The following is a 15,486-nucleotide window of genomic DNA, read 5'->3' on the forward strand; positions in this document are numbered from 1 at the left end:
CCTTGCTTTTAATTTTCAAAAGCAATATTTTTCGAAGAAATTTAGGCATGTTAGGATCTAGAAAATCAAGTTATGCAGAGAAGCTGGAATGGATTAAATTTCTCAGATGTATGAAGATGCTGTTAGAGTCATTGAGAGTAATTAGGTTTAACAAATATTTATTGGTTGCCTATTATGTACAAGGTTCTGTGCTAGACGCGTAGGAGATAGACGAGATAAAATGATCTATAATATAAAGTCAAAAGCTAAAGGAAGTGGAAATGGGGTCTGTAGACACAGTTTAAGGCAGAATATGAGTCTGAAGGCTACTGGAGTTTGATGCAGACCCATCACAATAAAGAAAATCTTCATGCAGAAGACATTGGGAATGAGCCTCAGAGAATACACAGGTAGAGTTGAGGGCAAGGGTATCTCAAGCAAGACAAGGCAGGGATGAAGGCCTGGAGGTAGGAAATCCCATAAACATTCAGAAACCAGGAAGTCACTTAGAGCAGTGGTACTCACCAGCGGCGTTCAGGGATTCTAGACATCCCACAACACAGCCAGTCACACACAATGAAGCTGTGTCCCGGGGTCTGACTTTCAAACGTTCTGTCAGACAGTCACATGGTGTGTGTGTGGGGAGGGACTTTATAATCACTAACCTAGAAACAGCTCTATTTTACACATAAATGCAAAGTGCTTTTCGCATGGGTTTAAAACACGCTGAATTTTCTAAGAACGTAACTACCATGTGAGACTGATAGAAGCTTATATGTTGTTTTGTCTGAAATGATACCAACATTTGTTCACCATTTCAGAAAATCACACCCTGAGAGAATACTGCTCATGATGTTTGTGCCTTGAATACAGCACACCCACGTCAGTCTAGACCATAGCTATTGCTTTCAGGGTCGTTTCCCACACAGAGGCAGGCACCAGCCTATTCCACTGTGTCTTCTGTTGGAATCATGTCTGCGCGTTTACATGTTGAAATACATATTATTTTATAATAAATTACTTTCTCTGTCTTTGTCCATTGTATTACAGTAGAGAGTTGCACTGATACTTTTTTTTTTTTGCGGTACGCGGGCCTCTCACTGTTGTGGCCTCTCCCGTTGCGGAGCACAGGCTCCGGACGCTCAGGCTCAGCGGCCATTGCTCACGGTCCCAGCCGCTCCGCGGCATGTGGGATCTTCCCGGACCGGGGCACGAACCCGTGTCCCCTGCATCGGCAGGCGGACTCTCAACCACTGCGCCACCAGGGAAGCCCTGCACTGATACCTTAATTGAGGTATCATTATGCACCTCATTATGCACAACATAATGATTCAATATTTGTATTCATTGGGAAAAGATCACCACAGTAAGTCTAGCTACCATCTGTCACCATACAGAGTTATAAACGTTTTTTCTGGTGATGAGCACTTTCGAGATTTACTCTTTAGCAACTTTCAAAAATGCAATACAGTATTGTTAACTAAACTATAGTCACCATGCTGTACATGACATCCCCATGACTTATTTTATAAGTGGATTATTGATTTTTAAAGATATTTTTATATCAGAAAATGACCACAAAATCAATGAGTTGAAAGTCATATACGAATGTGAGATATAAAGGAGAAGGCATCAAAAAAGGCAGAGTTTCAGCTTGTGTCACACAGTTAAAAACATTTTTCAAGAATGGGAAGAGAAAAATTAATCTTGATGCTTCATCCTTTGAGTTTAAAAAAACATTTCAAATATGGGCAATGTTGAGATGTCAGGCCTTCGATGACAGAATTTTAGAACAAAAGGGGTTCTTGCAGATCCTCTAGTCTCATCTAAACCCTTCATGTCGCAGATGAGGACACCCTGGCCTAGAGGTGAAGGGACTTGGACACACAGATGATCAGAAGCCTTTAAAACACTTATTCTTCTAATAGCTTTTCTCCAAACAACAAGGAATTATGTAAAGACGACTCCATCTGAGTCTGCAAGCTGTGTGGGTCAACATTTCTCGCGCAATCACAGGTGGGAGGTGTGGACTGTCTGTCTCACAAAACCGGTGTAGAGGTTAAATAACAAAACGGAGGTGAACGAACCTCAAAAAACATACACAGCCTGACAATCATAAAATGTAATATCACTAATAATAATCAGCAAAAAAAAATTCTAAGAAAAAAGTATTCAGGGATGATTCTTGTTGATTTCTATCCTTGTATACGAAGGAAAACGTATGTTCGGTGTTTTTAAAATCACATTTTGGGTGTTTAGAATGACTTCTCCTCAAAATGATGTTGAAGACAAAAGCCAGCATCATTAGTATTGGAAAATGATCCTCAACATTTCTCTTTATTCTGGCAGAACCAAACTCTCTCTACCAAATGACAACAGCCTGTTGCCTAATTTAAATGGTAACAGCTTAACTGTTTAAACACCCAGCTGGGATGGCTAAATTAATGGGGAAAGAAAAAAAGTTAATTGATGCAATTCCATGATACTTAGTAACAAAGTGGCTTAGTGATTGACTAACTTTTTCTCTTTTGGGCAGTGTTGTCCTACTGTCTCTCATTATTCAATATGGATTTATTGAGAAACTTCTATGCGTCAGGCTCTGTCTGTGCCAGGCACTGAGTATGACAATAGCCAATAAAATAGACACGGTCCCTGAACGCACAGGACTATAGAGGGAGACAATAAAACGTAGAATGACAGGACCAGGTGTGAGTCACCCGAGGGCCCAGAAAGGCAAGCTGACAGTATTTGCAGGGAGACATCCACGTAAACTAGAATACACTGGGACTGGGGCTATCCTTGCCACCTGATCAAAGTTAGGGGTGAGGGAGAGAGGCACCCATCAGCCCCCCTTCTAGAGAGGGTGACCTTTAAATAGGGCTGTAAGAGATGAGAAGGATTTCCCTGACCTGAGGAAAGGGGAGGGCATTCCAGGAGAAGGGAACTGAGTGGGCAGACTCAGAGGGATGGACATGACCGGCTGCTCCAAGGAAACCATCCCCTTGGAGCAAAAGGCTGGAGAAGTCAGCCGAGCCCAGGGCACAAGGGTCTGGCAAGGGCTGCCAAGGATTCCTGCTAGTATTTCCACCCGTTCCACATCAATGACCTCTCTGCAGACTCTCCTGATAATCGATGCTGGCAGAGGACCCTGATGGAAATCATCCAAAAGAGAGAAATGTCCCTCTGTTGGCTCAAAGGGGCAAGACAGTGCAGTAATGAGGAGTCGGGGCTCTGAACACAACAAAGACCAGAGTTTGAACTCCCTGCTCTGCCCACGTGTAGCTGTGTGACCCAGCCATCCGTCCCATCTCTTTATCTGGGACGATAATGCTGTCAAGGGCTTACTGAGAGCATTAAATGAGATGTCAATATTTTATGGTATGTGACACTTAATCATACAGTAAAATTTACTGACTAGCATTTTTTCCTCTTAAAAATTAAGAACCTGGCTATAGACTATAACATGGTTTGAAATGCTATGTCTGCATGATAAGTTAAAAGGGAAAATTTATAATTCGTGCTCCAAAAGCTTATTTAGAATTTTTCTTGCACTGTTTTGTATAATGCAGAATAATGATTTTATTTTTACAGGCTTGGAGATCCTAACATTTACATATCTTTATTTTCATATGTACAGTTATTTTACTTTAAATGACTAAATAAGCTATTTTATTTCAAACACAGTTGAGTTGGTTCTAATTATTGAACTGTCTATGCACTGTATGTAGCAAGCATTTTTAATCTATTGTGTACAAGTGGAGAGGGTAACTGTATTTCACAAAAGCGTAACTGTACTATTATATCAAGAAAGACCTCTTGGGGGCTTCCCTGGTGGCGCAGTGGTTAAGAATCTGCCTGCCAATGCAGGGGACACGGGTTTGAGCCCTGGTCCAGGAAGATCCTACATGCCGTGGAGTAGCTAAGCCCATGTGCCACAACTACTGAGCCTACACTCTAGAGCCGGTGAGCCACAACTACTGAGCCCACGTGCTACAACTACTGAAGCCCGCGCGCCTAGAGCCTGCACTCCGCAACAAGAGAAGCCACCACAACGAGAAGCCCGCACACCGCAACGAAGAGTAGTCCCCACTCAACACAACTAGAGAAAGCCCGTGTGCAGCAACAAAGACCCAATGCAGCCAAAAAAAAAAAAAAACGAGAGAGAGATGCTGATGAAGCCCTTAGCCACAGCACCTGGCACTTGAAAAGCCTTTAATAAATGGAACTCCAGTACTTCCCTGGTGGTGCAGTGGTTAAGAATCCGTCTCCTAATGCAGGGCACATGGGTTCGAGCCCTGGTCCGGGAGGATCCCACATGCCGCGGAGCAACTAAGTCCGTGTGCCACAGCTACTGAGCCCGCACTCTAGAGCCCATGTGCTGCAACTACTGAAGCCCACATGCCACAACTACTGAAGCCCACGTGCCTAGAGCCTGTGCTCCACAACGAGAGAAGCCACCGCAATGAGAAGCCCGCGCACCGCAACGAAGAGTAGCCCCCGCTCGATGCAACCAGAGGAAGCCTGTGCACAGCAACAAAGACCCAACACAGCCAAAGATAAATAAATAAATTTATTAAAATAAATAAATAAATGGAACTCCTTGTTAGTCAGGGCTGCCACCAGGGTCCGGAGGAACAGGGCAAGGAAACATGTAAGTAGGAAAAGCGGTGGCTCTACTTTGACCTTCGGTGAAACCTGTCACGGAGGGGATGTCAGCTGCAGGGCAGGCAAGGGCACTTGGGTTGGGAGAGCTGGATACGGGTGGGCGGGCAGTTCTCCTCTGCTAGATCCCTCTATCCTGGCCAGCGAGGGTGTGGGTGGGGAGCAGAAATGTCAGCTTCACCCAGGGGCGTTTCAGCATCCCCACTAGGGAGGCGCCCAGGCTCACAGCCCACGCAGGAGCTGCAGCTGTGGACAGCTGAGGCGGGCACGGGAAAATGTTCTCTGCAAAGAAGCTGAATCTGCTCGTGACCTCCCAGGCCCAGCTGTGCTCTCAGCAGCCGCTCCTACTCCCCTGCCCACGTCTACCTCCCCGGGGGAAAAGCCAGCTTCGTAGCTGAGGCAGTGATGCTAAATGGTGCTGGAGCCAGCCGGCCCTGCTTGTCCTGTTGCTTAAATTTTTTCAGTGAAAAGCTTCTGGAAATGCAGAGGAGTCCCAGGTCCACGAGTATCACTGCATAAAGACTGCAGCCCTGTCCCTCATGTAATTTAATAAATATGTGTCTAGTGATTTGTCATTGATGTAAGCTCCACGTGGGCACTTACAGGCTTACCTAACTCACTGCTGGACAGTTAGTGACTGGCACGGTACCTGATCCTAAATTGTTGATTGAGTGAATGAAATGAAATAAACAAACCTGACACTCAGGTTCAGCAAAGCAAGAGGATCAGTCTGAAAACCTATTGAAATAGAAAACCTATAGCAGGATCATTACATAGGAGTTACTCCATAAGAATTCCATCTCCATGACTATGAGTTAGGAATCAATGCCTTATTGCTTTAGTCATCTCACCATCAAATTTGAATGACAGGATTGGATTGGATTTGATGCCCCACTTTCACCTTTGCCCGCTTTCAGTCTCTCGTCAGCCAAGCCACCAGAGTGAACTTATCAAATGTCATATAGGTCACTGCTGTGCTCAAAAGAAGTAGAAGTCTAAGCCCTTACAATGATGCATGAAAACAGACAAGACCCTCCTCTCATCCCTTACATCTCCAACCTCACCCCATCACCCTCCCTACAGCTCTGACTTCCTTCCAGCTGTCTGGCCTCCCTGCCGTTCCTCCAGCCTCAGGACCTCTGTGTTTGCTGTTCCCTCTGTCTGGAATACTCTTCCAACTCATATTGGCAAAGCCCGTTCCCTCACCTGCTTCTAGCAGTCACCCAAATGCCACCTTCTCTCCTACCAGATGGCCTATTCCCTTTCAGGGTTTCATCTTGCTCCATGGCACTTACAGGCATCTAGCCTACTACATATTTTCCATATGTATCATGTCTGTTGCGTGTCTCCATTATACAAGGTCCATGGAGGCAAGGATGTTTGTCTTTTGTTCATTGCTGTATCCCGTGTCTAGAACATGTTTGGGCACTTAGCAGGTAAAAACCAATGAAGGAAAAATACAAATATAATATACCCCCATAAATAAACTAGGGTCTTAATGATTTCTTTTCAAGAACAAATAGAAAATGGAAGCATTGCAAAGCAAACTGTAGCTCCCTTCAAAAGAGAAAAAATAGAGAATGCTATTGCTCTAGATGGTCGGTTATTAAGAAAATGCTTTGAAACTCCAAAAGAACACCCTTTCCTGTTAGCTGCACACACTATTCAGGAACTTACAATACAAGGTGTTATTTCCAAATGGCAAAGCCCTGCTTCCACACAGCTAATCTCAAAGGACTTATTTAATTGCTGTGTTTTGATTGGGCACAACTGGAGTTGTGTAATTGCAATAAAATTTATTAAATGTCTCATCCACTCTGAAATACTTAAAATTATAACCTAAGTGAGATATAATTCACATACCAAAAAAATCCACCATTTTAAAGTATACAGTCGGTTTTAGTTTACTTAGTATATAGTAAATATCTTCACTATCTAATTCCAGACCATTTTCAGGACCCCAGAAACTCCAGACCCATTAGGGGTCATGTCCCGGTTCCCCTCTACTCTCATCCCCTGACAGCCACTAATCTACTTTCTGTCTCTATGGACTTGCCTATTCAAACCTAAGATTTTTAACAGATGACATATATTTCATACTCTTGTAGTTTCAAAAACCTTGACTGAGCGCCATGTTGTTTTAACCAATTAAATTGTCTTCCTCTTGGCATGGGTTCCCAGAACCACAAGAATGTTCGTAGCTCTGCACATGATAGTGGGTGCTGAGACCGTGGCAGACATGGTGGAGCAAACCTTGAGCCACCCTAGCCACTGTGAGTTTATTTCAAATCCCCAAACTCTCACAGAATAAATGAGATCTGTAATAAGAACTGGAGGATGAGGATGGAAGAAAATAAAATGATCCCAAGAACCTCCCTATTTCTAGGGTTGAGACTGGAAAGGACACCACAGACAAACCCAATTCTTTCCTCACGCCCCAGTCTCTTCATGCCTGTGGGTGGTGAAGAGAGCATGTCAGCACCCGGAGTGGGAAAAGATATGGGGGTTTTAATGCAGACGACACTGTGAAGGAGTGCAAACTTTGGGTAAGATAACTCGATTCTCACAAACGCAAATAATGCTATGGCCCATAGTCGGCAATTAACAAGTATTGGCTGAATATCTTAATGTAATTAATAATGAGCTGATGATGTATGTGGAAGCTCTTTGTAAATTATACAATACTGTACAGATGCATTATTCATATTTACTAATCCAGTTTCTTCTCCTTAAAATCATTCCATCACTGACAGGAATGACTTAGACCAACTTTGATCTATGGCATTAAAAAAGAAGGCAAGCTCTCTGCCCTCCAGCATTTATAATCTTTTAAGGAGACTGAAGGGAAGTAACTTGGCAGTTGCAGAGTGATATCTGATGAGGAGATTCTAACCTGGGGGTGACTTTTAGGGAGCCTCTCTTGCAGGGAAGGATGGACATAGAAAGGGGGAAGTGAGGGAAGAAATTCCCAATTTGGGGGATCATACTCACTGAAGTCAGGCTGCTTTGCTTGGGATTTCTTGACATCTTACCTGAGAATAGATAGGCTGGGGCCTGCTGCGGCATTATTAAAATCAAATTCCACATCCTTTAAGGCAAATCTTTCCAGATTTCAAAGGTTCTGTTTGACTCCTTGGAAATAACAAACACTTCCTTGCACTTCTCAGTGAACTCTTCGTGATAGAAACGTTCAAAGTTGTGCTTGAAGTCTTTAGACACAAAAAGATATGTTTTGATACCTTAGATTTATAGTTTTGCATTTTCCATTACCCATGGTTATTATGAATACCAAGGGAAGTATCTCACCTTCTGTGTCTATACCACCTTCTTTCTATGTTAGCACCAAATTTCATAGCCCGTTCTACATTCTAATGAAAGGAAGCTATAGGCAAGCAACTTAATCTTAATGCTATTTGTACATGAAATCCTATGTAGGATTCCAAGTTATTTCATGACCTCAGAATGACCAAGGCAAAAAAAAAATTGGATTTTCTACATGTATCATCTTGTATTTTTAGACTGTTAGCTAAATATGAAGTCACCTAATTCAATCTCGTGGCATATGTGTATGTTTCTATCCATGGCAATGGTTGGGGGAGTGGAGTGTATTTTTAAGATAAGATGCCCAATGACAACCATGGGTACAGCTGCAACTCTGCCACTGGGCAAGTCCCTTAAATTCCCAGGTAAAATAAGTGGCAGGGCCAGACAACTGGATCTCTTGAGACTCCTTCTAGTTTCAAGGCACTGTGTTTCTAAACTCATTGCCTAATTAAAGTCAAGGTGTTCTGGACTGCCAAAATGTCCTCCTGTCTCTGGAGACACCTACGTCTCCCAGAGTTTGGGTGGGGTTTGTTTTTTTTACATGCAGTGAGGCAGGAAAATGAACATCAGGTAGTTTAACCTGGTAAGGTCTCAAGCCATCTTATACCCCCATAGTTAACTGGGCTGCCTTGTGGCTCAGGTTAGGGCCAGAATAACCTAGAGGACCAACAGTTTGGCCAAGGTTAGCTTCAAATTTCAAGATCTTGGACAGAATTGGAAATGATCCCACAGTCTAATGGATCTCTTTAGCTCACCCTGAACCTCACCCACTAGTCTCAGGCATCTCCAAGGACCTCAGAGTGCTTCTGAAGGTCAAGAGTATGAACTGAGGGCTTCCCTGGTGGTGCAGCGGTTGAGAGTCCGCCTGCTGATGCAGGGGACACAGGTTCGTGCCCCGGTCCAGGAGGATCCTACATGCCGTGGAGCGGCTGGGCCCGTGAGCCACGACCGCTGAGCCTGTGCATCCGGAGCCTGTGCTCCGCAAGCTGTGAGATTCTGGAACTACCTGGGTGATTAAAGGGTATCGAAGATCCAAAAGAAAAGTAATTTAGCCTTTTTTCTGAAGATTTTGTAATAATCCATCCATTCTGTACCTTCTACTGCAGACATGTAGTCCATATATTACATATTCAAAACTAAAGTCTAAAACAAGCTAATATTTCAATAATAACCAAAATCAAAGACTAAGGAGAATATTATGGAGAAATAATCTGTCTCTAACCCAAATATACAGGAAGGCTTGATTCTTGAACATGTTAGTAAATATTAATGAATGCAGTTCAGATTGAGACTAGTCAAAGCATATCACTATTAACCATACTTCAGGCCTTAGCCAAATATATACTATATTCTTCCAGGACCCTTTTTTTTTTTTTTTTTTTTTTTTGTGGTACGCGGGCCTCTCACTGCCGTGGCCTCTCCCGCTGCAGAGCACAGGCTCCGGACGCGCAGGCTCAGCGGCCATGGCTCACGGGCCCAGCCGCTCTGCGGCACGTGGGATCCTCCCGGACCGGGGCACGAACCCGTGCCCCCCGCATCAGCAGGCGGACTCCCAACCACTGCGCCACCAGGGAAGCCCAGGACTCATTTTTTATGATTCATTCTCATTAGCCTAATATGTGTCAGGCACTGTTTTCAGGTATTTTACACCATTATTATACACATTACCTTGAGTTCAAGGTCGTTAATGCTAACTCAGTAAATAGAAGAAACCAAGGCTTACCAATATTACATCATTTTCTCAAAGTCACAGAACTAGGAACTAAAAAATCTTGGATCTGAGAGCATTTCTGTTGTTGGACATTCTAAAACTCCGAGCTCGTAGTAAATATTCAGGATATTTTGGGGCTGCCCAACTTCTATTCACCCTACCCTAATTCCAGTAACAGCCCCAGATTATCATTTGGGGTCCCACCTTGTCCCAACTCTCACTTCATGTTATTGTAGTGGGTCTGACTCCCTCCAGCTCCAGACGTGGCATATGACCCAAGTTTAGCCAATCAGAGCATCACATTCTCTTGGCACCAGTGACTGAGTCAGATACAAACATATAGTCCAAGTCCGGCTAATCAGAGACAGAAAGACTTAATCCTAGGACTTTGAGCCATTCCTGCTGGACCTGAACCTGGAGCTGCTACAGCCACCTTCCCTCCATTATGGAGGCGCCAAGGAGTTGAGGCAACATCAGGACAGCAGAGCCATGCAGAGAAATAGTGAGAAACCAGGGCCTGGTAACCTCATTTGAGCCAGTGGACGAAGCCTGAGCTGAACACAGACCCAATCCTGGGCTTTAAAGTTATATAAACTAAAATTCCCTGTCTGTTGGAGCCAGTCCGAGTCACTTTCAACCCAAAGAGTAACGATTGTTACAATATTCTTTTCTAGGACTCCAAAATAATTTGGCTTGTAGGCAGAGTTTTGTTTGACCAGCACAGGTGGGATTTTGTGCCCCACCCCCAACAATGGATGTGAATGACTTTAGGTGGGTCAACGCCCTTCCATGCAGTTGACTACAGATCCATCTGCTCCCCTATCATATTAGAAGGCCTACGCCTGCCTGGTCCCTGAAAGCATCTGAGAATGCACCACCTGCATTTTGCACTCCCACATTAATTGGGCCCTTACAACAGTAACTCACAATCTTTTTTGGGTCATTAAACCTTTTGAGAATCTGATCAAAGACACAGGCCAACTTCCTACCGCCCAAAACACACATCTGCATACAAACATTCTCTTTTTCATATAAATTTAGGGCATCACAGATCCCTCCCAAAGTCTGTCTAGGTGAAGAATCTCTGCCCTGCTCTGATGTTGTTCCTCCCTTTTTAATCTGTACATGTCCATGACACAGTATTTTCAGAATAAATGTAACCATTTCATTCAGAGGCAACAGGATGCCAGGCAGTGCTTCAAACTTTAATGTGCCTGCAACTCACCTGGTCATCTTTATTAAAATGCAAATTCTAATTCAATAGACCCAGAATGCATTTCTAGCAAGTTCCTAGGTGATGCCGAGGCTACTGGTGCACAGATCACTTACTCTGAGTAGTAAGTGTGAAGGCAAACGAGCATGGATTTTGGAGTCAAAAGGACTTGGGTTCAAATCCTAGAATGATCCCTCACTGGTGAAGTGACATTAGGTAAGTCACTTAACTGCTACACAGCAGCTTTCATTTGTTCATCTGTAAAACAGGAATTAGAGCACCTACCTTGCAGGGCTAAACCTTGAAGATTAAATGCGATAACGTGCAAAAAGCACAAGACAATTAATAAAAGTTCTCTCCTCTTTAGATCAGGATTTCTCAACCTTGGCATTGTTGACATTTTGGGTTGGAAAATTCTTTATTATGAGGGGCAGTCCTGTGCACTGTAGGATGTTTAGCAGTGACCCTGACCTCCACCTGTTAGATGCCAGTAGTACACCCCCAACTGTGACACCAAAAATGTGACACCAAAGATGTAGCCAAAAATCCCTTGGGGGCAAAATCAGCCCTGGTTGAGAACCTCTGCTCTATATCTACATGTTAACTGCCAGATATTTTAGGTCTTCGCTGAGCTCCTTGACTTCCTAAATCCTCTTCCATGACCCACTATTTGTTCTCAGTTTCAAAAATCTTCAAATGAAGAAATGCATGTTACAGGAATATGGTAATGACTTTAAATGCTCAAGGAATATTTTCAACCATTTAAAAATTCCTTTCACAAGGAAGACATACAAAACACATGGACCTATGACAACAGACTTAGCTATCTCCATATTTACTAACCTATATTTTCCATGATTAAAGTGGGTAAAGTTTCTCTATCACAACCAACCAGTCCTTGAGAACCAGGCTCACCCAACTCATGGAGATCTCTGTACAACCTGACAGGTAGTCCTTTGCTAATAATCTTGGCCTTAAGCTTTCCAATCTTTAATTTTTCCTCATTGTTGATCAGAAAACCTGCAGACACCATCTCCTCCTTTTCCTCGTCCATAGGCTTCAGCAGCATGGTTCCCGTCCTGAAGTAAAAATACTGAAATTGAGACTCATTCAGAAATGCTGCTTGGATGATCTCTAACTCAATCAGACTGCGGTTGGGATTCTCCAGGACCCAAGGATAACAGTTTCTTGCAGCAACATAGAGATTCTGTTCCATTATGGATAAACTTGACAAGTCAGTTGCCTTGGAGAACATGACAGGTGAGTAGTCAGGGAGAAAGTCCCCATATGTCTGACCCAGCAAGCAGATAAAAAAGGGAAAGCAGCTGTTCACGCAGTCCAGACAGAGCTTCAGATGTTGCTAGTGGAGACAAAAATGTTGTCTAAATAGATTGAAGGGTAAGGGCGCCTGGGCCTTCAATGCTGACCACCTCAGGTCCACAGCTTTGAAACACGCACCCCGGGAACTGCAGAATTCGCTCAGCTGAGGGAAGCTGGAGTTTGCCAAATAGTCTCTCTCTTCCTGAAAATCATCCAGAGTCGAGCAGATGTAAGGCTGAATGGGTTTCTGGGGCTTTAAAAGGAATTGGGCAGACCTGTCTACATTCTCATTTGCCTCCTGGCTCATTTCACTTTGCTCAGAGACGACATCACCCTTAAAACAATTTTCATCCTGGTGCAGCCACTGACCTCCACTGCTTCTATGACTTCCCCCTAATTATGTTCACTATAAACAGATTGAAATCTTTCCCCAAAATGCCTTCTTTCTTATAGATATTTGAAGGTGAGTGATGTCAACCAATGGACACATCAGAGTTGAGACACAATCTAGTTTAAGTTAGGAGTGAAAAAGAAAAAAACACATTCTTTTTTAGGATTACAGGAAGTCCACGGCTCCTCTGTTTCCCCAAAGCTTTTGCTGAAGAGCTGAGAACCACGGGTGATGAGTGGGCACTGGTTACAAGGCTCTCCCTCTTTTCCTCAGCCCCCCATTCCACCTTCCCGGTGTTCCGTTGGCCACCTGCTCCTTCTGCCACCCTGTGAATTTGAAAACTACATAAGGGGACTTGCTAAGAGTGTGAAAAGGAAGGCAAATGCAGAAAAGGAGCCTAGTGTATCCAGCAACAGAATAAGCCAAGACCCATGACTGTGACCAGAAGCAAGAATGAAAATAGGTATGAAGTTGAGGTCAGGACAAGAGGAACAAATCAAAATGTAATAAGGGCCAAGACCAGTAATGTACCTGGCATCCGAGAGGCAAAGAAGTCTGGCTCTAAGAATCTGATGGAGTTCTGTGATCATTTTTATCTTAAGTCGTGCAGGCTCATACGACACTCCATTCACCTACATGCACCGGGAATTCAAGTCCACTGACCTAATGGAAAAACACACGCCCTCCAGCAACGATGCAGATATGCTTGCACATTGCTCAGAAGCAAAATATTCAATGAAAACTACTTAGCTTTACGAGCTTTTTCTTTTTTTTTTTTTTTTGCGGTACGTGGGCCTCTTACTGCTGTGGCCTCTCCCGTTGCGGAGCACAGGCTCCGGACGCACAGGCCCAGCGGCCATGGCTCACGGGCCCAGCCGCTCCGCGGCATGTGGGATCTTCCCGGACCGGGGCACGAACCCGTGTCCCCTGCATCGGCAGGCGGACTCTCAACCACTGCACCACCAGGGAAGCCCACGAGATTTTTCTTGATGCAACTTATTTCCATACCAAATGTTGCTTTATTGGTTATGTTTGTTGCTTTCACCTACAGAGAAACATACCGTGTTATCACGTATAGGGCAATTTTCCATCAAGACCACCTGACAAGAATATAATAATACATTACCTTTTAAAAAAAGTGTTAACCCTTTTGCATTTAATTGTCACAATAATCCTACGATAGATAATATTACCACCCTACTTTACTGATGAAGAAAGAAAAGTTCAGACAGGATAAGCAACGTGTCTAAAGGTACCTGGCTAGTAAGTGAAGAGCTAGGATCTAAAAGCAGGTCAGCCTGACTCCAGGACACATACATTATACTGCCTCCATATAATAGAGATAAGACTCTAGGTCTTGAAGATACCACAAATCAATAGGTATGAAACACCTATGCAATAATGATACTGTAATAAAGAGGCGACAATCTGAAAAAATTAATTTAATTTAATCTCACACAAACAAAATCTAAAAGATGACAGAATAGGCATCATGGACACTTTATTAATAGACTTTTCACCTGCCACGTAGGAGGCTAGAATTAGATTATCAGACCTTGAAAATATCCATGTTTTCCTATTCCCAAATGATCAGAGGTAGTAATTTCTATCTTGGTCTCTACCAGGTCCCCAACACCTAGTATAAGGACTGGCTCAGAGTAGGTGACAGGTAAATAATTGTTGAATGAAAGAATTTAATATGTTTTAAATGAAAAGAAAACATAATTAAATATTTATCAAACCTGGAAAGGACTTCCAAAACTTATACGCTGTAGAAGAAATCACAAAAGAATAGATAATAACTACATTTTAAAAATACTTAGGGACTTCCCTGGTGGCGCAGTGGTTAAGAATCCACCTGCCAATGCAGGGGACACAGGTTGGATTCCTAGTCCGGGAAGATCCCACATGCCACGGAGCAACTAAGCCCATATGCCACAACTACTGAGCCCACGCTCTAGAGCCTATGAGCTGCAACTACTGAACCTGTGGGCCACAACTACTGAAGCCCACATGCCTAGAGCCCATGCTCAGCAACAAGAGAAGCCACCGCAATGAGAAGCCCTCACACCATAATGGAGAGTGGCTCCCACTCACCGCAAGTAGAGAAAGCCCACGTGTGCAGCAACGAAGACCCAACACAGCCAAAAATAAATAAATAAATACATTCATTAAAATAAATAAATAAAAATAAAAATACTTAAAGGCAAACAACAGACTTTAAAAATATTTGCCACAAATAAATTTATCTTTATTCTAAGAAAAATACTGATATCCTAGTTGACATATAAGCAAAAGATACAAACAGATAAAAAGAAAAATAATACAAGAATACATATAAAAGCATATTTAACCTTTCCAGAATTCAACGAAATTTAAAAGTAAGCAATGATACAGATTTTTTTGAGTACACATAGTTATCTAAATATTGGTGAAATTTATACCTCACATATATCTATGGAATTGTAAACTGGTAATTCTGGAAAGCCATTAGAAGGTATATTTGGAAAGTAAATGGCAATATACTTCAAAATATATTAAAGTGTTTTTAATTTTTGACTCAATGATTCTACTTTCTGGGAATCACTCCAAGGAAATAATCAAAATAGTGAGCAACTATAGTCATTAGATGTTCATTGTTTATGATAGAAAAAATAGTAAAAGAAAGAAAGAAAACTAAATGGTCTCCACAAAGGACATAACTAAGAGGATAAAAGTATAACTAAGAGGATAAAAGTATAGCCACTGATGGCAAGTGGTACGTATGTTTAAAAGACAGTTACAGACTTCTGCTTCCAGCCATGATAAAATAACAGGGACTAGACTTACCTATCCTCTTCAAAAAATTAGAAAACTGGACAAAATATAAGAATTAGCTGTTTTCAG

The 15,486-nt window shown here is 42.9% G+C and overlaps 1 protein-coding gene across 1 annotated transcript in view; it reads right to left on the minus strand.

The window, feature by feature from the left end:
- Window positions 1-14,844, minus strand: part of LOC132434004 (putative tetratricopeptide repeat protein 41) — a 70,170-nt gene extending 55,326 nt beyond the window's left edge. Inside the window, 5 exon segments of the mRNA XM_060025495.1 lie at window positions 7,674-7,752; window positions 7,755-7,850; window positions 11,733-11,753; window positions 11,756-11,798; window positions 11,800-14,844. Coding sequence (XP_059881478.1) covers window positions 7,674-7,752; window positions 7,755-7,850; window positions 11,733-11,753; window positions 11,756-11,798; window positions 11,800-12,516 — 956 coding nt within the window. The 5' untranslated portion in view covers window positions 12,517-14,844.
- Between the last annotated feature and the right edge of the window lie 642 nt (window positions 14,845-15,486).

This window comes from Delphinus delphis, chromosome 11, assembly GCF_949987515.2.
Source record: "Delphinus delphis chromosome 11, mDelDel1.2, whole genome shotgun sequence".
In the NCBI taxonomy this organism is placed as follows: domain Eukaryota; kingdom Metazoa; phylum Chordata; class Mammalia; order Artiodactyla; family Delphinidae; genus Delphinus; species Delphinus delphis.